We start from the raw sequence: 26,295 nt of genomic DNA on the forward strand, positions 1-26,295 counted from the left end.
TGTTTAATCTGTAATCTGCCATTACACCTCATTTTTTTCTCTAAAACACAATTATATTACCAGACAGATCTTATTTATAAGGGAAGTTTAGTGATATATACTGAAACTTTTTTTGTATAAATATCATGATGCCACCTTAATTTTTCAAGTAATCAAAATTTACTTTACAAGTCAATCTTCATAACTAGTTTTCTTCAAAATCAATAAATTTATACCATTTTCAGAATAGTCTAGTTTTTAATATTTTAAGTGGGAAGAAACTGCAAATCCTTCAAATTTGGCCTTTTAGTACTACAGAAACTGGTCTCTATACAAATAAAGACAATGAAGGAGAATGGAGAAATATTTAAGTGAGACAAATTTTATTTTAAGAGGTAAACTATGTGTGCTATGTGAATGCAAAAGAGAAGTAAACCATATGTTTCAGAGATTTACACCATCTCAAATTGTCATTGTAAAAGTATACAAAAGAATAAAAAACGAGGAAGGTTTTTTGTTGTTGTTGTTGTTGTTGTCATTTTCTCTTATATTCAAGTAGTAAGAGGGATATATTTACTAGAATGTTCTAGTTTCCAAGTATGGTAATATATGGAACTGGACTCCCTTGTTGTTACTGAGAAATATACACAGCTTTCAAAACCAGCATGAAGTTGAGTCAGAATGATGGGCATTTGTAGAGAGGAGGAAGTTGTTTTTTAGGCCAAACTGTAATCCTTGGTGGCACAGATGGAATGAGGTATTGAATCATCTCACTGCTGAAAGTCTTTCTTAATTGAGTAAAGAGTTGGCAGCCTTGGTCATTAACTTGAAAGGCAGAGAGAAGTACATTCTCATGAGTTAGTACCCAGCGGAGGTGTTTGTTTAGGTTAACTCCTGAATGTTCTTCAGGGACTAACTTAGGGTTCTCTTTCTCCTACACAACTAAGAACCTTTTACTGCAGAGTCCGACTACTCTTTCTTTCTCATAACTATGGGGTAAATTCATGAAAAAAGATGTCCATGGAATACCTATGAGACCTTACTGGGAGAAGTGTGTGTCACATTGTTAGAGGGTATTTGAGTCAGAAATTAGACCAGTGCTTTACAGCATTAATATTTTTGTGATGGCATCAACAAAGGAAGAGATCAAAATGGAAATATATCTTTTTATAAAGGGATATTTAGAAAATCTTAGAAAAAAGGCATTCTAGCCAGTAAGTATTTCACTATTCATACATTGTATTACATATTTAGTCTTTTGACATGACTCTTATGTGGCATTTTTTTTAAGTATGTAGTTATTGAAGGGTGAAGTTTTTTTTCCTTTTTTTCTTTTTCTTGGAAAAATTTATTAAACCTCTGAATCCTAGAGAAAGGGTATCAGTGGTTAAATACCTCAAGTCCAGTGACCTCACAACAGGAGGAAGCTCTGTCTCGGGAAAAGGTGGTTATGGGGTAATCTAGAAGTGTGTGTGTGTGTGTGTGTGTGTGTGTGTGTGTGTGTGTGTGTGTGTGTGTGTGAGAGAGAGAGAGAGAGAGAGAGAGAGAAAGAGAAAGAGAGAGAGAGAGAGAGAGAGAGAGAGGAAGGGAGAGAGATTACTCAGCTCTGACTGATGGTGCAGGGGATTTAACCTGGGACTTTGGAGCTTCCAGACAGAAAGTCTTTAGCATAACTATTATGTTGTCTTCCCCACTCCATAAATCTTTTTAAAATGACCTGGTTGTGGGAGAGAGAGGGATGGCCAAGGAGAGAGCACAAGGGATTTTGGAGCAACCCAGACAACTGTTGTAGGGTACTAGTTTGGTGGGGTTTTTTTTCTTTTCTTTTTTTTTTTTTTTTTTTTTTTTTACCAGAGCACTGCTCATCTCTGGCTTAGGGTGATGTAGAGGACTGAACCTGAGATCTGTGAGTTTCAGGCATAAATTCTCTATACCCTCTCCCTCTGAGAGACAGAGAATCTTTCTCTAGCTCTACATCTTGATTTCCACCTGGGATTACTAGTAAACTGACAAATCCCCTGCTTTAGGGAACCTTGGTTTTAATGTGACTGGGTTTTGTGTTTGTTTTTTTTTTCTTTTCTTACTTTTTTAAACATATTTTTCTTTATTGGGGGATTAATGTTTTACAGTCACCAGTACCCAGTAAATACAATAGGCTGTACATGCATAACATTTCTCAGTTTTCCTCATAACAATACAACCCCCACTAGGTCCTCTGTCAACCTTTTCCAGGACCTGTACTCTTCCCCCTACCCACCCCAGAGTCTTTTACTCTGGTGCAATACACCAAATCCAGTCCAGGTTCTGCTTAGTGTTTTCTCTTCTGATTATGTTTTTCAACTTCTGCCTGTGAGATCATCCCATATTTAGCCTTCTATTTCTGACTCATTTCACTTAACATGGTTTCTTCAAGCTCCGTCCAAGATGGGCTGAAAATGGTGAAATCACCATTTTAATACCTAAGTAGTATTCCATTGTGTGTATACAACACAACTTGGGTCAGCCAGTCATCTGTTGTTGGACACCTGGATTACTTCCAGATTTTGGCTATTGCAAATGATGCTGCTATGAACATGGGTATACACAAATCTTTTGGGATGGATGTGTTGGGTTCCTTAGGAGATATCCCCAGGAGAGGAACTGCAGGATCATAGGGTAGGTCCATTTCTAGCCTTCTGGGAGTTCTCTAGACTGCTCTCCACAAGGGTTGGATCCATTTACATTCCCACCAGCAGTGCAAGGGGGTTCCTTTGACCCCACAACTTCTCCAGCATTTGCTGCTGTTACCTTTTCTGATGTGTGACATTCTCACTGGAGTGAAGTGGTATCTCATTGTTGTCTTTATTTGCATTTCTCTGACTATCACTGACTTGGAGAATTTATTTATCATCCTTTTAGGTCTCTTCTGTGAAAAATATTCTGTCCATGTTCTCTCCCCATTTTTGGATGGGGTCATTTGTTTTCTTGTTGTTGAGTTTGGCAAGCTCTTTATATATTTTGGTTATTAACCTCTTGTCTGATATATGGTGCATAAAGATCTTCTCTCATTCTGTGAGGGGTCTCCTGGTTTGGATAGTGCTTTCCGGCTCCGAGAGTTCCAGAGTGTATCTCCTGCGGAAGTTGGTGCAGCACGAGTTCCTGATCCCTCTCCCACACAGCAGCCTAGATCAGCTCCAGTTGAGTTCTCTCCAACCCAGAGAGCACTAGCTCGGGAAGAAGTACCCTCAGGCTATCCCGGCATCTGGCGCCCGGAACAGGGACCTGTAAGCAGCAGATTTACAAGAAGACATCTTAGATAAGTACACACCTTTTGGGTATCTGCAATATTGTGTTAAGGCACTGTGATTTTTTTTCTTTCTTATTGTTTTCCGGAGATCTTTCCACCATGGAAAATCTTTTCCAAATCCTGCATTCTTTTTCCAGTATACAATTTTTATATATCTGGGACATTTTTCTCGGGGCTTCACCTTATATCCTGTTGATCATCATAGCAGCTTTTAAGGGATATATAGGTCAACCTCTCAAAAGGCTTAAGGACCTAGAGGCTGAGGTCAAAGAGATAAAGGAAGTAATCATAGAACTTAACCAGCACCTTAAAAACAAGAAGAAGCAAAGGCCTGTCGTGATCTTGACCTACCCTAATTCCTCTGCATCTTGCCCTGAGGCCCCTATTTTGGCATCTTGCCCTGAGGCCCCTATTTTGGCAGACACGTGTCCGAATTCTCCTTTGGACTCCACAGCCACTTCTTCGGCCACCCCCATTTTGGCAGAAACGTGTCCGGAACCTCCTGCTGCCTCCACGGCTGCTTCTTCACCCCACCCTGTTTTGATAGACACATGTCCGAATTCTCCTGTAGCCTCCAAAACCACTTCTTCGGCCACTTGTCCAGAAGCTTCCACTTCGATGACTCCTCCTACCGCTACACACTTATCAGAGCAAGTCCACACATTTCCGGTCAATGTTGCCCCCAATAGACAAAAACCTCAGGCCTGGTATCCATATTCCGCCACAGACCTGAAGGAACTACGCCAGGCTATCAAAGATGACGGTGTTCATGCCCCATGGACCAGGTCCATTTTACAAGGCCTGCTTCAGAACCTTAATACCCCTCAAGATTGGAGAGAGGTGACTCGTGCTACGCTCCCAGGCCCCCTCTTCCTGCAATGGGAGGCATTCTTTCGTGACGAATGTTTACAACAATCGCGGAAAAATATTCAAAATCAGCCAGAGGGTAATTTTGATGCATTGTTTGGAACAGGCCAATTAGAAACAGGGATTCAACAGGCGGAAGCCAAGTTTCCAGCGGGGTATTTTGATCAAGTACGCCTGTGTGCATTAAAAGCATGGGAGCGATTAACACCACCCATGGGAGCAGCCTCAGCCCCCATTCTCTCCCTGCAACAAGAACCTGATGAATCCCTCGCTAAATTCATTGCCAGGGTCCAGTCGAGTTTGGAAAGGAAGATTTATAATCCTGACGCTCGTTTTCTCCTTCTGCAATCCATAGTCTGGGATGGAATGCTTCCGCATTTTCGACAGGCCTGTATCACTCTTAAAAACGAACACCCAGATACTTGGATTCTAGCTACACAGGATCTCAGATCAAGCTCTTTTCAAGGACCTATGTTACAGGCCTATGCAGCTACCTTACATAAGCAAAAAGGAGCTTGCTTTCAGTGCGGTCGCCAAGGGCATTGGCGTAACCAATGTCCAGAAAATAGACCGCGACCCCGCCTCCAGTCAGGGCGACCCCACTTCCAGTCAGGGCGACCCCACCTCCAATCAGGGCAACCCCGCCTCCAAACAGGGAATCAGAGACCACGAATGCCTTGACCCAGATGCCAGAAAGGATTTCACTGGAGGAGAGATTGTTGGTCAAGGTTCCATAGGAACAGCACGCCTCTGCCAAATGTAAACAGGGATTTAAACTAGGTATGGGGCTTCCCTTAGCCCCGCCCCCAAGAGGGAAGGAAGCAGGTCGACCGCTTGGTGCTGTGCCCTTCTTCCACAAACAGAAGCCCAGCTTGGGACCCAATCCATCGCTACACCCACCACGCCAAGTAACAATAACAGAGGGTGAGCAGAAGGAGGAACCCACGGTATGTGGGAACTTCCAGCATAGAAATAACCGGCTGGAGCAAGAGAACAGCTCGAATTCAGAGCCTGAGATTTTATGGACCACCCCTGTTTTAGAAAGGGGTCACCCAACTATGACAGTAAAGATTGGTAATATTCCTTTTAAATGTTTGATTGACACGGGAGCAGATAAGACAATATTAAGACAAGCAGAGGTTCCCCAGAGTTGGGAACTCCTCCCAGGACCACGCTTACATGGTGTTGGAGGATTGACTCAGGCATTCCGCACACGAGATTCCCTTGTGTGGGAAGATCCAGAAGGGGCTACCGGACACTTTCAGCCTTTAATAGCTGATATAAGCACCAATTTATTGGGAAGAGACTTGCTGGAATCTTTAGATGTAGTGATATCCTCAGACACCTCTGCAGGACACCACACTAACTCCTGTGAGACTGCTAGACCCAACCAGCACCCCCAATACTAACTGCCACTGTTCGTAACAGAACTCCCCGCTTAGATTGGCTTTCTAATGAGCCTGTCTGGGTGGAACAGTGGCCTTTGCCTAGGGAGAAGCTAGAAATTTTTAAAAAACTCGTCCAAGAGCAGTTATCTTTGGGACACATTCGTCATTCTCGGAGCCCATGGAATACTCCAGTCTTTGTAATTAAAAAGCGCTCAGGAAAATGGCGCCTCCTCCAAGATCTTCGTGCAGTTAATAAAACCATGCAGGTTTGGGGCTCCCCCCAAAGGGGTTTGCCTCTTGCTTCCGCAATTCCCACAGGAATTCCAATCATAGCTATTGATATACAGGATTGTTTTTTCTCTATTCCCTTACACCCACAAGATTGTAAACGTTTTGCTTTCTCTGTTCCTTCTATTAATAATGCCAGCCCTGCCGATAGATTTGAATGGGTGGTACTGCCCCAGGGCATGGCTAATAGTCCTACTATTTGTCAAGAGGTTGTTAAATCTGCCCTTTTCCCATATATTCATAAGGGCCTTAAGGTTTTTCATTATACGGATGATGTGTTAATATGGGGAGAATTAGATACAGATCTCTCCGCCCTACGTGATTTTCTAATCCCTGCCTTAAAGAGAAGTGGACTTAATGTAGCTCCTGAGAAGATACAGCTAATCCCTCCAATATCTTTCTTAGGCTCAGAGATTTCCCTAACGCAGATTCGTCCTTTAAAACCTTGTGTTACTTTTCCTTCTAATCTCACTCTTGCTTCTTTACAAAGTTTTCTTGGAAATTTGAATTGGCTTAGACAGTATCTTTATCTGCCTACGAGCTGCCTGCAACCACTGTTCGATCTGTTAAAAGGAAACAAACAGCCCTCCTCAAAGCATATGTTAACCCCCGAAGCATCCTTGGCTCTGGAAAAAGTTAACCAGGCTCTCCAGGACATGCACCTCGTTCGATTCTCCCCCTCCTCTCCAGTAAATCTTCTAATCTTTAACTCCACCCCCACAGTAGTGGGGGCATTGTGGCAGAAACATGGCGTTCTCGAATGGCTTCATACGCCAGTAGGCGGAGCTCCAAGACTCCTTACCGAGATTGATGCCTTAGCATTTATGGTTCGCCAAGGAAGAAACAGATCGGTTCAGGTCTTAGGAAGGGAACCAGATTCAATCATTCTTCCCTTTTCTCTCACTGATACAGAATGGCTCATATGCCACCATTCTCGTTTTGCCATAAGTTTAATGGGTTTTCCAGGACAATTAGATAATCATTTTCCCTCTAATAATTTGATAGCTTCTTTACCTCTGTTGCCTCTACTAGTACCTAAACTTCTCTCTCGAGATCCCATCCCCTCTGCTCCTACAGTGTTCACTGATGGTGGAAAAAAGGGAGCTGCTGCCCTTATATATTATCCAGACCAGCAATACCCCAAACCTCTCTTTACTGAACTTCCTGATAATTCCCCTCAGTACAAAGAACTTTATGCTGTTTTCCTTGCATTAAAAGCTGTACCAGAATCCTTCAACCTTTTTTCTGACAGTGTGTATACTGTTAACTTACTTCCATGGCTTGCTCGATCTTATGTAAGAATTGATGACAACCCACTTTCTCCTCTTTTAATTCAAATTGCCTCTATGCTCTGTTCTCGAACCCATCCACTGTATGTTCAGCACCTACGTTCCCACAGCCCTCTTCCTGGTCCCCTGTCTGAAGGGAATGCAGCAGCTGACCGCCTTGCCTCCACAGGAATTCTCCTAGCCTCTGTCTCTAATCCTGCTGACTTTCATTCCCTAACCCATGTTAATCTTAAAGGTCTTCGAGCTCGATTTCCTGATATTCCTCTGCCACAGTTAAAACGTATTCTTGCTACATGTTCCTCCTGTGCAGGTCTAATCAAAACACCTGCTATTCAGACTCTGGGGGTTAATCCTCGAGGTTTAAAAGCCAACGCTCTTTGGCAAATTGATGTTACCCACATACCTAACTTTGGCAAACAAAAATATGTGTTCGTCTCAATTGATACCTTCTCTAAGTTTATGTGGGCTACAGCTCAGACTGGAGAAAACTCAAAAAAGCTTATAAGCCATATGCTCTCCTGTTTTGCTGTAATGGGCTTACCTCTTCAACTTAAAACGGATAATGGACCTGCTTTTACCAGCAAACAATTTAAAGATTTTTGTTCCCTCTGGAACATTACTCATACTACAGGCATTCCGTATAATCCACAGGGACAAGGCATTGTTGAGAGGGCCCATCAAACTCTTAAGGCTCAATTAAATAAAGAAAAAGGGGAAATGTACCCCCCTAATATCCAGCTGGCAAAAGCCTTAACTACATTAAATCTCTTTAATATTTACAAAAACTCCGACCAACCTCCTATAATTCTTCATTGGCAAACACCACCCACCCTCCCAGCTATTAAAGTCAAATGGAAAGACCCACTTGATAAAATTTGGAAAGGACCTGACCCCCTGTTGACTATGGGGAGGGGTTTCGCATGTATTTTTCCACAAAATTACTCCAAGCCTGTTTGGGTTCCTGCCCGCCATGTCCGGCAATACCCACATGATGGCGCTGATATCCCTGAAGAACAAGAAACACTGCAAGAAGACTGGCTGCAAGAGGACTGGCTACAGGATGCACCCCAGGATCCATAATACAGCATGGCAGAATCAAAAAAAAATCTGATTCACAGAACTTCCCCCCCCCCGAATGAATGTCTTATGCTATGACTGGCCAGTTGTGTTTTGTGAGTGAGTGAGTGAGTGAGTGAGTGAAAAAAAAAAAAATTGAGTGACCAAAATTTTTGTATGACCCATTGTGCTCAGAGTACTCTGAAAGTTAACTGACTTTATATCAAATGGCTGGACGCAGCCATGGTTTCTGGAGACGTCCAGAAACAGTCCAAAAATTGTTCATTCCCCCTTTTGATTTCTTTTTTAAGTCTTGATACCAATATGAAATGTTTAGTCTTAAACTGTGTGAGTAAAGATGGTTCAACTATGACAGTAGTTCTAAATTCACATTTGAAATGATATATCTTATTTACAAGTTTTTCTCCTCCTGTGTGTTATAAACTATATGTTTAATACGCGTGTTTCAAGTTTGGTAAACATTAACTTAACAGTTAAATTGTAACTTCGAAGTTACATTTTTACGAGAAGAGGTAAAATCAATTCATTTAAGTAACTGAGTGTTTAAGGTAAAACTCTAAATATTCAATGTGACAATTCATCATCTCCTAAGTTAAAATGCAGATTCTCTATACAGGACATTTTTGGAGGGCTCCCAAAAATGTCCTGTAAGCTATCTTGTGGAAATTAATCCACAACAAATTTGGCATCAATCTGATATTATAAATGTACCAAAAAAAAAAATTGTCACTAAAATGTGTTAACTCTAGTAACCTGAGTTTGCTTAAAAACCCAATGTAAAAATAGTCAAGAATCAATATATGTAACTTAAACTCGGTATGAAAACTTTGCTATATAAAGACTGCTACATGAGGTCACGTAAGATGACCTTTACACAAAATTATAAAGATACCTAAACCAGTTATAATCATTGAGTTATCAATTGTAGTAAACTTCTAATTTGTTACAAAGTTTTTTCATAAGTAATTGACTACAGCTATGACAAGCCTTCGCATAAAGAAGCATCTGCTCATATAGAATCCCCAGAAATCCATCTTGGACCCCTGACCTCTGACATCACCCACAATTACAGCCATCCCCAGAAACCCATGATGTGACCTGACACGATCTGGAGAACCTGATTCACAGACTCCGAAGGACATGACTTTCCTACTGCCTTTCTCTCAACCATCGGTGTCTGCTCTTCCTGCTTCTGTTTTGCCCATCATGTTTTGGCGGTTCCAGGTCACTCTCTACAGAGAAGAAAAGTTCCGGTGGCCGTCCTCCTCCATCAAGATAGACGTGTGGCATTTATTTCCTGGCCGTTGACATTGGACTGATGCTTCTATAGAACTTGCTGGACACTCCTTTTATACTGCTGGACTTCTTGAAGAATGACTGTAGCAGTTCATAGAACTTACCGCCAGCTGACTCGGGATTTTGCAATGCCAGATCACCCCTCTAGCCCCTCGGCTTATCAGGCCCCCACTCCTCCACCCATCAGGCTCACTCTGTCTCTTGATACTCTTACTTATCCCTCCCTGTCTTGTGCTAGTTATTTTTGAAGACACTTACACACTATCATTCTGCTTTCTTCCCAACAGGTTTCCGTTCACCCCTACACTGCTATTCCCCTGACAGAGATGAAGCCTTTTACAGACATTGACCCAGTTATATATGGCCATTAAGTAAGAGGAAGATGTTGGGGAATTGTGAGGATATGGTTGAGCTTGGAAGGGCTTGAGCCTGAGGGGTGTGTCAATCCTGTTAGTCTCTCTCTCCACGGAGAGGTTGAGCAAGGAGGGACAGTAGAACCCCAAAAAAGGTGTGCCTCTTATCAGTCTCCCTGCCTCACAAAGTGCCCCGCACTCCTGATACTATGGCAAAAAGTTAAAAAGAAAGGGGGAGATGTTGGGTAGTTGCCATCTCCCCCTGGCTTCTGCTTAACCATATGCCTATATAGGGATTTTACTGATCCAAAGCTTTGGTCTATTTACATAAATCACTTTTACATAAAGCACTCCAGGGCATTGGTGGTTCTGTGATAGGATTCTCTCCTGCTCCACCCCCTCCTTGTCACACACTGATCCCTTCTTTGTCACACTCTGATTTTCACCAGTCACTTTTCTCTCCACCCTCTCTATATCACATCCTGTTTCCACCCTACTTGGAGAGTATAAAAACAGCTGCTCTTCTGATTAAAGACACTTGGAAATTGCTTTCCGGCTCTGAGAGTTCCAGAGTGTATCTCCTGCGGAAGTTGGTGCAGCACGAGTTCCTGATCCCTCTCCCACACAGCAGCCTAGATCAGCTCCAGTTGAGTTCTCTCCAACCCAGAGAGCACTAGCTCGGGAAGAAGTACCCTCAGGCTATCCCGGCAAGCACAGGGCCTCCTGGCTGCTTGTCCAGCCTTGAAGGGGCAGTAGCAATGGAGACTCATGGTTGCATCTGGTGAGCCTTAGGCAAGTCCTTCCATCCCTTTAGCAGTCTTCTTGTTGGTAAAAACAGACTGGAGGTGGCATCTCAACCAGAAAACTGCTGGATTGTTACCAGCAGCTAGGCAGTAGATGTAGCCCCAGAAGCCTCTACTTAGGCTCCTCTCTGTCCACAAGCCACAGGTAGTTGCACTCACTGGTGATTTGGTAGGTTCCCAAAGTGGTTCTAGTCCTGTCTTGTTGTGGTCCCAGGTGGTCTCCTTTGATATTCTTTTCTTTTTTTTTTTATTTAAGAAAGGAGACATTAACAAAACCATAGAATAAGAGGGGTATAATTCCACACAATTCCCATAACTCCATCTCCATATCCCATCCCCTCCCGTGATAGCCTTCCCATTCTCTATCTCTCTGGGAGTATGGATCCAGGGTCATTGTGGGTGCAGAGGGTGGAAGGTCTGGCTTCTGTAATTGCTTCCCTGCTGAACATGGGCATTGACTGGTCGATCCATACTCCCAGTCTGCCTCTCTTTCCCTAGTAGGGTGGGGCTCTGAGGAAGTGGAGCTCCAGTACACATTGATGGGGTCGTCTGTCCAGGGAAGTCTGGTCAGCATCTTGCTGGCATCTGGAATTTGGTGGCTGAAAAGAGAGTTAACATACAAAGCCAAACAAATTGTTGAACAATCATGGACCTAAAGCCTGTAATAGTGCAGATGAAGTGTTGGGGGGTATTCCCTGCAGGCTCTTGTGTACTTCTGCTCTCAGGTATATATTTTCCCCTAGTTTATGGGCATGTATGAACCTATGCTCTATCTCAGGGGACCTGGACTATATCTAGGTTTGGGGACTTTATTGGGGAGTGGAACACCTGGAATGGAATTAGAGAATACTATGAAAGGAAAGGTCTCACCCGAGTGATGAAGCTGAAGGGTTGTCATTCCACATCTGAAGTCTCTGGTCACAGTCTGAAGTGAAGCATGTTGGGGTGGCACTCGTTGCGTTGATTAGGTTGCAATCCGCAGATGCAATATTATTTGATTTGAATTGATAGCAGCATGCAGAAAAGTGGGCCCCACCCTAAGGTTCCAGGACTAGGGGAAATATAGGTTCTATAGTGGAAATGTGAGGTTCCTGTTGTCTTAGGGTTCAAGAAGACAATGGATAGTTATTGTTATCGTCACATTATTTGGTGATAGGATTAACTTTGGAAAGTCCGTTTGATAGGGTTTGGGGTATAATACCCATCATCTTGTATATGACTGTGCTACTGGTTGCTTCTGTTCTCCCTGGTCTAGGCTTTTGGGAGAGACAACATATCAAAGACAGCTTATGTATTAAAAAGACTCAGTCTGTGTTTTAAGAAGTTCTAGACATATCATCAGTTTTTCACCTCTCATATTAATTAAATAGTGGTTTATATGTTTACACTTTATTAGGATTGTACACAAACACCACTCCCACCACCAAAAGACTGTGTCCCATTCCCACCACACACCCCTACCCCCCACTCCCGGCTGTGCCAGGAAGCCCAATGGCCAACCTCCCTTTTACCACAGGGTTTTTACATTGGTACCCTCTCCTTTGATATTCTTAGTTGAGAGGAGAAGAGAGGAGAGGAGAGGGGAGGAGAGGAGAGGAGAGGACAGAAGAGGACAGGAGAGGACAGGAGAAGACAGGACAGGAGAGGACAGGACAGGAGAGGACAGGAGAGGAGAGGAGAGGGAGAGGGAGGGGAAGAGGGGAGAAGAGAGGGAGGAAGAAGTTAGGGTTAGGGTTAGGGAGAGGAGAAAAGAGAGGAGAAGAAAGGAGAGGAGAGGAGGGGAGGGGAGGGGAGGGGAGGGGAGAGGAGAGGAGAGGGGAGGGGAGAGGGGAGGGGAGGCGAGGGGAGAGGAGAGGAGAGGAGAGGAGAGGGGAGGCGAGGGGAGGGGAGAGTCGAGGGGAGAGGGAAGGGGAGGGGAGAGTCGAGGGGAGAGTCGAGGGGAGAGGGAAGGGGAGGGGAGAGTCGAGGGGAGAGTCGAGGGGAGAGGGGAGGGGAGAGGAGAGGGGAGGGGAAGGGAGAGGGGAGGGGAGGGGAGAGGAGAGGGGGGAGGGGAGGGGAGAGGAGGGGAGAGGGGAGGGGAAGGGAGGGGAGAAGAGAGGAGAGGGGAGGGGAGGGAAGAGGGGAGGGGAGGGAAGAGGGGAGGGGAAGGGAGGGGAGAGGAGAGGGGAGGGGAGGGGAGGGGAGGGGAGGGGAGAAGACGACTGTGTTTCTAATGAAAAGCCAAGAAAGACCACAGTGTCTGAGTTTATGTGACCCAGAAATATCAGGACTTTAGAGACTGAACTAGAGGAGGTTCAGGCCAGTTCATGGGAAGGTCAGTGGTGGAGTATGAAAAACTCACTATGGTGACCTTGGGTTAAGTCCAATATAAATAGGATGTAAGACTCCTAGAACTCCCCACTGTGCTGAGTAATTCAAAATACTTATCATTTCCACAACATCTCTAACTGATAATCATATATGTTATATCAGGAATAAAACAAAAATATTTTCATTTTATATGTAAAGAGGTCATTGAATAGTAAAATATACTTGTATGAGATATTGCTTTTCTTAGTGCTCAAGCTGTTTCTTGTGTCTTCTTATAAGCATGAAAATAACGCAGTAGTCATCAAAGGCCTTGTGCTATCTGTTTTTTTTCCAGTTTTATGGTATGTTTCTATACTTTTTCAGTTTTCTGCTCCATGAGTTATGCACTGGATTGTGATTCCTCCCTCCTCCAATTCATATGCTTAATGTACATTTATATTAGAAAGTTACATTTCTAGAAGTCACGTTTTTAAAAAGAAATGAATTTTCAAATATTTTAATACACCTGTGTCATTTAATATGCAATCAATCTTAGAAATTTAATATTTGACATCTTTCCAAACTAAGTGTTCCAAATGGAATGTGTATTTCATGCTTCCAGCACATCTCAGTCAGACACTCAATTGCTTAATCGTCACATGGAGCTGGTAGCAATCTTTACTGGACAACACATCTCTGATCAAATAAAAGGGAAGGTGAGGCACTGGCATATCAGCTGATGTGAAAGGCCAGAAGTCTCTTAGACTCCTTTTTCTGTATCTGGAAGCACAGGCCTATTGCAAAAGCAACAAACTGACTAAATAAGATCGTTCTCATTGTTTTTCAATTTAAGAAAATTATTCAATCTACCATGTCAATGAACATTGTTAGCTTTCAGATATTCAGAACAAATACTTCTCCATGGATTCCTGAAACCTAGTAAAGGGCTAATGATAAGAACTAAGATCAAAGAGTAGCCTGCTCTTTCATCATTTTAGTGAAGAAAGATACATCTGCCCACTGTATAGTGTGATGCTCAAACTTTCAATATTGATGTCTATGGAAAATGATGGTGGCAGATAAATTTTATCTGTTGAGAAAAAAAAAAAACCCTGCTTATCTTTTAACAGTTGTGTAGGTACACAACAGCAGCAGGCTTTTGTTTCCAGATCTGACAATTATATTTCTTTCATGTATGAGTCAAATGGGGTTTGTTTTAGCTAGGGATTAAATAAATGCTGGGCCTTCAATTATAGTAATCAATTGCTGAGGACATGCTATTGGCTAAATTTTTCCTATAAAGATATACAATGCCTTAACATTGCTTAGTTCTTTTTCATACAGAACTGAGAGGTAGAGAGATAGGGAGAGATGAGAGAAGGAGAGATACAGGAAACACTGCTCCAACACCTGTGAAGCTTCCCCCCTACAGGTGGAGACGAGGACCTTGACCCCAAGTACTGTGCGTGAAAATATATGCCCTCTACTGTGTGCATCATTGCCCAGCTTCCTTTCCCCTCCATTTCTTATAGTCAGTTTGTCTTCTATATAATTAAAATAAATTACTTTAATGTCAATAGTGCTGAAGTAGAGTAGAATGAGTTTTCAGTTAAGTAACTGCATTGTTTGATTGTCTAGTGAGAATAATTTTCAAGAACCACTTGCTAATAATTACTAACTTTTATTTCTTTACTGGAGTTTCTCCTTCCTTTCTCATATAAGGCCTTCATCCTTATCTGAAATTTTTGCTGATATAAATTGATAAATGATAAGCTTTTATATCTTGGAGTTTTTTTTTTCAATCTTATGAAGAAATGATGAAAAGCCTCCTGTCCTAAAAGAAACAAGATATGCTAACAGGGGTTTTCTAGAGCACCTCGAATTATGCCCCTGCCAACTCTAACTTGGGTTAAGAGACTGATCATTTCTCATTGTGATTTTTCCCAAGAATAGTGACAAACATTTCTCCAGCTGAATTAAAGTTCAAACTGAAGCATGGTTGTTGTTCTTAAGATTCTTATGGATAATATAAAACTTAGGAGGACTTATTTGTTGGTGAATTTCCATGGGCAACTTATTCCCATGCTTAATTGAAAGTTAAAATATGTATTAAAAATATTGGTAGACTGATTCTCCTTTCTTTCCAGAGGCTTCTAAGTTCTTTTTTCATGAATATCCAATATCGTTTCTCTCACTGGATGCAGATTCCATTCTCAATATATCTGACCAGATGACTCAAATTTATGTTCTCTTTTAAGAACGTGAGAAATGAAACATTTTCATCTTCCCTCTCTTTGAGTTCCGGGATAATCCAATTAAAACTACTCAGGCTTTCCTTTTCTTGTTTGCTTTAGAAGACAACTCACTGAAAGAGCACTGTGGAGGATTCTCGCCTGTGGAAAATAATCGAAAAAATAGCCTGATTATGGAGTTGTCTACCCAGGTTTCACTTCAGAGTGAGAAGATCACACAGTTGGAAGAAGTTTTAGAGGAAAAAGAAAAGAAGATTCATCAGCTGGAGGCTGAGCGGGTGCCCCAGTCTTTCTAAGAGGTCAACAGTTCATAGGAATGTTTATAAGAAGCCCCATTTTTTTTTCTAATAATAGCAACATTCCTCTGACCTCGGATGAAAACATGTAAAGATATCCAGTAAGAAAAAAATAAAAGATATTTTAAATGTATTCAAGGTAAATTTCAGAATCCAAATGGTCTCTTCTTGGCAAACCCAAGTTCAAGAGTTTCAATGAACTTTCTCATGTTCATATTAGAAAGAAAAAAAAAAAGCAAAGGCATGAGTGTGTAAGCACACACTGCTCAGTGATCATACACTACACACAGCTATAGGATACCATGATTTTTTAAAATTTTTATTTATTTTCCCTTTTGTTGTCTTTGTCTTTTTATTATTGTTGTAGTTATTGTTGTCGTTATTGATGTCATTGTTGTTAGATAGGACAGAGAGAAATGGAAAGAGGAGCAGAAGACAGAGGGGGAGAGAAAGACAGAAACCTGCAGACCTGCTTCACTGCCCATGAAGTGACCCCCCTGCAGGTGGGGAGCTGGGGGCTCAAAGTGGGATCCTTCCACCAGTCTTTGTGCTTTGCACCATGTGCGCTTAACCCGCTGTGCTACCACCCAACTCCCAGAATACTATACTTTTACACATTCCTAGTAACAGTGAGAAAAACAATAACTAGAGAAATGATCAAAGAACTTCACATCCTTCTTTCAGGGACCTATCAGAGGAATAAGGAATGGCACAAAATGCTTTTAGAATACATCTCAATTATAAACAAAAAAGGGGGCAAGTTTCAAACTAAAGGATATCAGGGTACTGAAGACCAGAATCATTGTCAACAAGCCAGAGTTCTGTCCTTTCATATTCTTTATAATATAGTTCCCTAAGTTGTGTCCTTTACTAACATTTTACATGGGGCAATGAAATAAAACCAAAGCAATCAAAACAAATATAGAATGGATGAATCAGAGCTGCAGCCCTTTGGTAAAAGTGTCCTAGGACATAGTATCTCCATGGGAATACATACAACACTGAGCTTTCTTTCAGGTGCAAAACTAAAGCAAAACACACTCGTCTATGATGAATATACAGAGCAGTTATGGACAAAATAATGTCAAGAAAAATAGAAAATAAATAAAGGGAAAATACCCTGTTATTACTTAAATAGAAGAGATGATAACATATTTCTCTTTTATGCATTCCTACCAAATGAGCTATTTCCAATCAAATTAGCTGATAGATATGAATGACTTCAATATGTATACTTCAGTATAGTTCTTTCAGTTACTTCCCTACTGTAGCATGACTTAGAAAAAGCAGTTCTGGGGAGTCAGGTGGTAGCAGGGCGCGTTAAGTGCAGGTGGCGCACAGCACAAGAACCTGCCTAAGGATCCGGGTTCGAGCCCCCGGCTCCCCACCTGCAGGGGAGTGACTTCACAAGTGGTGAAGCAGGTCTGCAGGTGTCTATCTTTCTCTCCCCCTCTCTGTCTTCCCCTCCTCTCTCCATTTCTATCCAACAACAATGACATCAATCATAACTACAACAATAAAACAAGAGCAACAAAAGGGAATAAATAATAAATATTTTTTAAAAAAGAAGAGCAGTTCTGTTTTCTCCTGACTCTGACTGTATCACTAAGTGATTTAATTCATCATTTTCAATTCAGTAAAACTCTCCTGTCCACTAGGCAAAATAATAGATATTAAAAGCATCACAAGAAACATTTTTCTAGGAGTTCACAAGAATACAAGAGTCTCTTAAATATAAAAGCCACTATAAAAAAAGACGGGAAATTGGGTGGACCGGAAGTAAACCTAATTATCACTACTTTCATAAAGCTTCTCAAATGTACTGGGCTTAGTGCCTGCACAAGGAATCCACTGCTCCTGGAGGCTATTTTTTTTCCATTTTTGTTGCCCTTGTTGTGTTGGATAGGACAGAGAAAAATTGAGAGAGGAGGAGGAGACAGAGGTCTCCCTCTTCAGTGACACCCTTGCAGGTGGGGAGCCAGGAGGCTTGAACCAGGACCCTTACACTGGTCCTTGCTTCACACCATGTGCACTTAACCCACTGTGCTACCACCTGGCTCCCCTATCTATTGATTCTAACACTAAGGTAAGGTTGAGGTTTGGTATGTTCGTACAGTGTACTTCTGTAACAGCATTTTACACATTTCAGTTTGTGAAGAGTAAAATATCTATAAGCAAACTATCCTCTCTGCAGTATGGATCTGTTATTATGGTAGTTTCCAACCTCTTTATTTATCATAAAAATGTCTTTAAACTATTGAATGTTAGGAATGAGACAGGTGGAAGAGGACTTATCTTGGATGGGGGGAGGGTTGGTTAACTTGTAGATCCACTTATACGTGTCTAATGTCCTGACTAGTCAACAGGAAAGTAGTCTTAGAGGTAAAATAACAGGTAGAACTGAAGCTATTAATAATTAATTGAGCCTACCACATTTAAACATCCTAGGGCCAGTTCCTGAAGAAGAAAGCATCAAGTATTACTTACCATATAAAATAGTCTTTACAAGAAGCTGATCTAGACTCAGGTCTAGGTTATCTGCAAATCAGAAGTGAGGAGATTTGGCCTGTGTGAATAAATCATCTCTTTTGGTGACATTCAAGCAACAGTAATAAGAATTTTTCAGATATTCACATTTCATGCAATTCAGAGAGGTGAGAAGAGGTGTCTCTGAAGCATTTCTTTTTTCTTTTTTTAAATATTTATTTAATTTATTTATTCCCTTTTGTTGCCCTTTTTGTTTTATTGTTGTAGTTACTATTGTTGTTGTTGTTGTTGTTGGATAGGACAGAGAGAAATGGAGAGAGGAGGGGAAGACAGAGAGGAGGAGAGAAAGCTAGACACCTGCAGACCTGCTTCACCGCTTGTGAAGCGACTCCCCTGCAGGTGGGGAGCCGGGGTTCGAACCGGGATTCTTATGCCCGTCCTTGTGCTTTGCGCCACCTGCGCTTAACCCGCTGCGCTACAGCCCGACTCCCGTGAAGCATTTCTAAATGGAAAAACTCTTAGCTGAGCATTTATGACCTTTATGCCATATGTCAGCAAGGTTCATTTCCATGTTCTGCTATTCCCCAGAGAATTGAGAGTTATGCTTCAAACTGTGCTAAACACATCATTGTAACAAAACAAGATTCAGGTTGGAGTCCACTCTGAAAGCCAAAATTTTATTTTCCTGGGAACAAATTGTACTGCTGAAAGTCTACCAATCTTGAAAAATATCTAGTGTAAGTATTGCAAGAAATTATATGGTGATAATCATATTTTTTAAAGAAAATTTAGCAAATAATTGGGTAATATATCTAATTTAAAAGTAACAAAATATTCAGAAAATTAAAATATTTATCAAGCAGCTCAATCCATTCTCTAGTATTCTAAAAAACATTTAGAGACATATGCATATTTTTTTATTAATTTTACTTTTGAGAGAGATGCAGAGAGAGAGACACACACTAACACAAAGAGAAACACCAGAGCACTGCTCAGCTCTGGCTTATGGTGGTGCGGGGGATTGAACCTGGGATTTAGGAGCCTCAGGCATGAGAGTCTGTTTGCATAACCATTATGCTGTCTCCCCACCCCCATATGCATATTTTTAATTTTCTTTTTATCCTAAGTTTTCTCAGAGTTAGCAAGTAAAATTAAATGTGTGATATGTTTAACCAATTTAAATATGTGCTATATTTAGTAGTTTAGATTCCTTACTATGTTAATTTTCTTCCAAATACTTTCAAGGCAAGCTGAAATTATAGCAACACACATGGTCCAGGAGGTTGCGCACTGTATAGGGCACTGGACTCTCAAGCGTGAGGTCTGGAGTTCAATCTCCACCAATACATGTACCAGAATGATGCCTGGTTCTCTCTCTCTCTCTCTCTTAACATTTCTCATAAATAAATAAAAATATAAAAAATATATAACAACACACTTGAAGGAAAGCAAGTCATTGGAGAAACTATCCGAGAAATGTCTATTTTAATTAGGTTCAGCTAACGCAAAGAAACTATACTTTCTGCCTAAATGCACTTATAATATTTTCTACCTAAATGCATGTGATTATGAATTGAATAATTCAAGTTTTAATTATCTCCTATGCTTTCCTCTGTTTATCTCTAAGTTTGAGCATTGTTTCTTTCTTTCTTCCTTCCTTTCTTTCTTTCTTCCTCTCCTTCTTTCTGTTTTATTGGATAGAACAGAGGGACATTGAGAGTGGAGAGGAAAAGAGAGAGGGGGTGAGAAAGATAGGTAACTGCAGACCTTGAAGAGTCCTTTCTGAAAACAGGGAACGTGGTTTCAAACCCAGGTACTTGCTCATGGTACTGTGCCACCATTAGCCTCTACATTACAATAAAGTCGAGAACCATTGCCTTTTTCTCGGGTCTGCCAAAAATAATGCAACTATCAAGTATAGAGACTACAGAGCCAAAACTCTTAAGAGATAAAAGAAAATATTTAAAGGCATGAAATATCAAGCACCTAAGATTCAAAAAGATGGGCTCATAATAGGAAAGAGCTAGATTTAAAAAAAAAATGGAAATCTCAAGTAAAAGACTCTGGGGTGGGGGTGGGGATACAGGTCCAAAAAAGGATGACAGAGGACCTAGTGGGGGTTGTATTGTTATATGGAAAACTGGGAAATGTTATGCATGTACAAACTATTGTATTTACTGTAGAATGTAAAACATTAATTCCCCAATAAAGAAATTTTTAAAAAATGGAAATCTCAAAAAGTATATCATCAGTATAATTTCCCCTGCCACAGTAACAATTTTTAAAATTTTTATATTGAGGGAATTAATGTTTTACAGTTTACAGGAAATAAAATGGTTGGTACATGTGTCAAATTTCTGTTTTCTGCAAAACATTCTGACCCCCCCACGTAGGTCCTCCTACACTATCATGGCCCCCACCCTCCAGAGTCCTTTACTTTGGTGCAATATACCCCACCCAATCCAAGTTCTGCTTTGTGTTTCCCCTTCTGTTCTTATTTCTCAACTTCTGTCCATGAATAAGATCATTGCATACTTCTCTTTCTCTTTCTGACTTACCTTACTTAACATGATTCCTTAAAGCCCCATCCAAAATGAGGAGAAGTAGGTGAATTCATCATTTTTAATAGCTGAGTAATAATCTGTTGTGTATATATACCACAACTTACTCAGCCACTCATCTTTTGCTGGGCACCTGAGTTGCTTCCAGGTTTTGGCTATTATAAATTGTGCTGCTATGAATATAGGTATACACAAATCTTTTTGGATGGGGATGTTTGGTTCCTTAGGGTATATCCCCAGGAGAGGGATTGCTGGATGATAGGGTAGATCCATCTAGCCTTCTGAGAGTCATTGTCAGAGAAATGCAAATAAAGACAATAATGAGATACCACTTCGCTGCTGTGAGAATATCATATATCATAAATGACAGCAACAACAAATACTGGAGAGTTTATGGGGGCAAAGGAACCCTCCTGCACTACTGGTGTGAATATAAATTGTTCAACTCCTGTGGAGAACAGTCTGGAGAACTCGCTGAAGGCTAGAAATATAACAACTTTTTACTAGGATTTCCCAGACACAAGAAAGTTTTTGCTAATGAAGGAGAATCAAGTTCATATAAGGAAGCATCTTTTTAAAATAAGAGTTACTGACAAACTGAAACAGAATTAACAACAAAGACAGGATTGGGCATGAGGTCTCTAAGCCCTAATAAGACTTTTATCCATAAAACAAACAAAAAAAATGCCTTAAATAGTTCCTATTTCCAGAGAAATTAAGCATCTGTAGTCACATATTCAATGCATGGATTCTCTATAATAGAAACCAATGGCAAAATGACATTTTTATTTTTGTTTATAAGGTTTAATTTTTTGTTTAAAAAACATGTACTGTTCAAACCCAATAATACCAATCTTTGTCTTTAGAAGGAAAATAGCATGATATATTTCATTTTTAATTTTATTTATTTATTCATTTATTTGACATAGAGAGAAACAGATGAAAGGGAGCAATAAAAGGAAGGAATAAAGACACCTGAAGCACTATTTCAATAACTTGTGAAGCTTCCCCCTTGCTTGTGGGAGCCAGGGGTTTGAATGCAGATCTTTGCGCATGATAACATGCACCAACACCCAGCCCTCTATATTTCTAACATCTCTTGAATCTATTCCTAATATCACTAAAAAAGCCACCAAACATGTATTATCTAATGCCATCTCTTTTAAGGAGTAATTTTATTATAGACAAGCCATGACAGCAAAATAGGAGAGGAAAAAAAGTACAAGGGGCCGGGGGCAGTGGTCTAACCGGTTGAACACACATGTTATAATGCACAAGGATCCAGGTTCGAGCCCCTGGTCCCCACCTGAAAAGGGAAATCTTCAAGACTGGCGAAGCAGTGTTACAGGTGTCTCTCTGTCTCTCTCCCTCTCTGTCACCACCTTCCCTCTCAATTTCTGGCTATCTCTATCCAATAAATAAAGATAACACAAATTTAAAAAAAAAAAAAAAAGGAAAAAGGAAAAAAAAATTCCTAGCACCATTTCTTTGTCCTGTGGGTTCCAAACAATAAGAAAAAAATTCTACTTAAAAGAAACTAAAAGGAATATAATCTTCTGCCTTGTAATAGAAAGGTGTGCCTTACTGACTAGTTCCTATTTGAATGAAGTTGGCATGGTAATGGTGAAAGAAACATTACAAATAACTATTGTGGATGTCCTACTTACTACCCATTAGTTAAGTATGTAAAAATATGACTAATATTTACATAATAATTTTTATATACATTTTCATATACATTTCTTTAATCCTAAAAAGGTAGGATCTAGGTAGATAGCTAATCCCAACTAGGGATTAATTAACTAGGAAGTGTTAGAACCAGGACTTGTTGTCTCTAGGCCATTATAAATTTAACACCACCTCTGAGCAGTTAAACATCAAAGATATTTGTTTAATCTTCTTTGGTTAATGTTCATGTTCATGTATAGGAGAGACAATTTGCCACAATTCTTAAGCTGATTACAAAGTGTCCAGATTCAATTGACAGATTTATTTGATTGGGCCAAAAGAGTGTTTTGGTTTTTGTTTGCTTATTGAGTTTTATTTTGTTTTGTTATAAATTAAATGAACTCTACAAGTTGACCCAGGCCCCAGTATTTCCTTTTTTCTTATACCTGGCTGCTTAAGATATTTGTCTTACCTGTCTGACCTTGTAGACAAACTGTTCTGAAATTCCTGCTTGTAATATGGTGTGTACACCTGGTCTGATTTAGTATTTTGTGGTTATCACCATGCGCCAGACTTCATGGGATCAAGCTGATTTCGAAGACAGGAGACAAATCATCATAAAATGACAAAAAAGAGGGCTTGGGGCATGTCTCAGAACCAGGAACCAAGGCATAAAGCCAACAGAACAGAAGACTCAAAAGTACTGCAGTGAAACTCAGTCCCTCCTGAGGAAGATAGGGGTTGAGACAATTTTCAAATAATTACAGAAAATAAAGAAAATGAACTCATGTAAACTTGAGCTTTTCAGATTGAGATTCACATGGACCATAGCATCAAATCATTAAATACAAAAATCACAAGGATTCTGTACTTTCATCTTGCTGGATACAGCTTTTCATTGAGTGAATAAATACACTTGAAATTGATTAGATGAAAAAATTTTAAACCCTTCATGCATGGACTTTCTCAAGTAGTTCAATGTTACTCTATAGATGTTAACAAACTTCACAGTCAATCATGTTTAATCTAAGACAGAATGCTAGTTTCAGCATTTAGGATATATACTAAAATTAGAATAATCTAGATAAGATCAGCATGTCCCCTGTGAAAGGATAACAATCCAGAAAAGACTAGAGATTCATATTGTTGGAGGTAGATCTTTGGATTCCTTTCTTTTCCACTTTATTTCCATCTAGCAAAGACGTCAAGAATTTAAATTAATCTGATTATCCTCTGGAAGTTATTCAATCCTACTATTTTACCATAGAAACTTAGAGCTATTCCATGAAATTGTTCTGTAGATAGCTTCTTGCCAAGGACTTTTAACAAACTGAAATCTTAAAGGAAAGAAAAAAATTGTTTTCCATCTTGATACTTGCTTCACAATTTGAAAACACAGTAACCTTCTAAAAATGTCAAGTGCTTCTGAGTCTAAAGCACTGGCTGTGGAAAGACTACCTATCATAGTGCTGAGTTATTTCAAGTATCAGGTCATACTGAAAGATCCCCTGAGACACAATCAAATACTGAAACTGAATAGACCCTCTACAGCTATGGCCAATTTTAGGTGACAACTTTTGAGCTGCTTTTTCAGTGAGTTCTAGAGAATCCAATGCATATATATAATTTTAAAAGAACTGGCATTTCTACTAAAAATCTCTCTTTTTAGTAGGAAAAATAACAAAATAAAATACTAGCACTACAAACCAAAGACATATACCAGAGAAAATCTCCTCTGAAAGTATACAATCTAAGAGACATCAGTTCTCTTTAGAGCTAGCATAAAAGCTATGCAAAAGATTTTTTATGCCTGAGACTCAGAAGTCTTAGATTCAGTCCCCAGCACCACCAGAACTGAAATGCTTTGGTCTCTATTTCTGTATCTCTGTGTCTTTCTCTCTACATCTCTCTTTCATTAAAAAGTAATTTCAAGGGAGTCGGGCGTAGCGCAGTGGGTTAAGCGCAGGTGGCTTAAGGATCCTGGTTCCAGACCCCATCTCCCCACCTGCAGGGCAGTCACTTCACAGGTGCTGAGGCAGGTCTGCAGGTGTCTCTCTTTCTCTCCCCCTCCCTGTCTTCCCCTCCTCTTTCCATTTCTCGCTGTCCTATCCAACAACGACATCAGTAACTACAACAATAATAACTACAACAATAAAACATGGGCAACAAAAGGGAATAAATAAATATTTTTTAAAAATTTAAAATAATTTCAAAACCTTTTTTAAAAGACTTAAATGTGTTGTAATATTTGTGAGCCTTTTCCTTCAGGAAACCTAGAGGAGACTTTTTCTCCAGGTATATATATCTTCAAGAGTTTTAAATCCCAACACATGAATGTTCTGCTGCTTGAATGAATTCTAGAAATAATGAATCCTTAGATTAACTGGGAAATTTTTGTTATTAAAATAACAATAGTAACATGTCATTTTTCTCATAGCATTCCTATAGTTTACTTCAGTTATATGTGATTAAATAATGGTCGTTCTAGATATGTTATGAGGAGTTACAATTAACCATAAATGCTGAACAGGTAACTGAATCTGAACTGCTTGGCACTCCCCTCAGATAAAGGTGAGAGCTAAATGTTTAGTACTGCTTCAAGACAGCAGTGATGATGTGAGGTTTGGAAGAAGACAGGCTTGATGAAATTTTCTCCAAAGCAAAGCTGATTTACCCCAAAGTAAGAACTTGAGAAAATACATATTTTATACCTATTAGATGTTCATAAAGGTTTCACAAATCTTCCTGATCATTTGTTTTAAAGACCATATTACAGAGATTTATAAAATAAGAAAATTAATTTCCTTTTCGATCGTAGAACACTTTATGAGACTCTTTATTCTGTTACAGTTTTTAAAGAATTTTACAGGGGCCAGGAGTTGGTACATGAGGTAAAGTGCACATAGTATGAAGCACAAGGACCTATTCAAGGATTCAGGTTTGAGTCCCTGGCATCCCACCTTCAGGGGCATCAGCTTCACAACTGGTGAAGCAGGACTGCAAGTGTCTTTTTCTCTCCCTCTCTATCTTCCCCTCCCCCTCTCAATTTCTCTCTGTCCTATCTAAAAGATTTAAAAAAAAATGGCCACAGGAGCAGTGGAATTATAGTGCAGGGACTGAGCCCCAGGGGTATCCCTGAAGGCAAGAAAAAAAGAATTTCATAGAATCAGAGTAGGATGGGGGTAGATAGCTTAATGGTTATGCAAAGAGACTTTCATGCCTGAGGCTCCCTAATCCCAGGTTCAATCCCCCACACCACCATAAACCAGAGCTGAGCAGTGCTCTGGTAAAAACAAAAACAGAATTACAGTAGGTTGAATAATGAAATATCAAACTATTTTATTTGTTTTTTATTATATAGAGACTAAGAGAAGTTGAGTAGGAAAAGGTAGATAGAGAGGGAAAGGGAAAGAGAAAGAGACACCAGCAGCATTGCTTCAACAGTAGTGATGTTTTCCCACTCCAAGTAGGGACTAAGGGCTTGAACCCAAATTCCTGGCAGTGCATTATGACATATGTTCAATCAGGTGTGCCACTGCCTGACCTCTACCAATATATTTTATATAGTCTATATCTACATATACCATTCACCTATAAAATACTTAGTCTCTTATTAAAGAGCATCAACAAAATATTTACAGAAAACATTAATCATGAAATAGCAAATAGTTTCCCTGTAATACTGGGAAGAGAGCAAGTCCAGATGTACCATTCTTAATACCCAGTGCAATAAAATAAGAAAAAAAAGACATGTTGTTGAAAATCCCAGCAGTGCTTCTAGGACAAATCAATGATCTTAACAAGGTCTCAGGATACAAAATAATAATATAAAAAATCAAATGCATTCTACATAGCAGTAATAAACATGTAATAAAAACACTGATATGATAATATATATACTGCCATTACATCGTTACTTAAACTTTAAAAGTTTCCAGGTGTAATTCTAAGGGACTTGTACTGAATTTTAAAACTGCATAATGTTTATAAAATAAATAAAAGAAAAACTGAGTAAATATAGTGTGTTCACACACTGGAATAGGCAATGTGATCATATGAAAACTCTACTCAAACATATACAGGTTTAATTTTTTCCTATCAAATCTTAGCAAGAGT

General features: G+C 40.1%; 1 protein-coding gene and 1 non-coding gene across 5 annotated transcripts in view; both read left to right on the top strand.

Annotated features, from left to right (window-relative positions):
• CCDC192 (coiled-coil domain containing 192) overlaps positions 1-15,607 on the top strand; it is a 268,059-nt gene extending 252,452 nt beyond the window's left edge. For all 4 annotated transcript variants that reach the window (XM_060177542.1, XM_060177529.1, XM_060177535.1 and 1 more), the window contains one exon: positions 15,270-15,607. In XM_060177542.1, coding sequence (XP_060033525.1) covers positions 15,270-15,463 — 194 coding nt within the window. In that variant the 3' untranslated portion in view covers positions 15,464-15,607. The remainder of the gene's footprint in view (positions 1-15,269) is intronic.
• Positions 15,608-23,223: 7,616 nt separating this feature from the next.
• On the top strand, positions 23,224-23,327 carry LOC132537310 (U6 spliceosomal RNA). The gene has a single exon (XR_009548763.1). It is a non-coding gene; the product is annotated as a U6 spliceosomal RNA (small nuclear RNA).
• Positions 23,328-26,295: the final 2,968 nt, after the last annotated feature.

Source organism: Erinaceus europaeus, chromosome 2 (genome assembly GCF_950295315.1).
Source record: "Erinaceus europaeus chromosome 2, mEriEur2.1, whole genome shotgun sequence".
In the NCBI taxonomy this organism is placed as follows: domain Eukaryota; kingdom Metazoa; phylum Chordata; class Mammalia; order Eulipotyphla; family Erinaceidae; genus Erinaceus; species Erinaceus europaeus.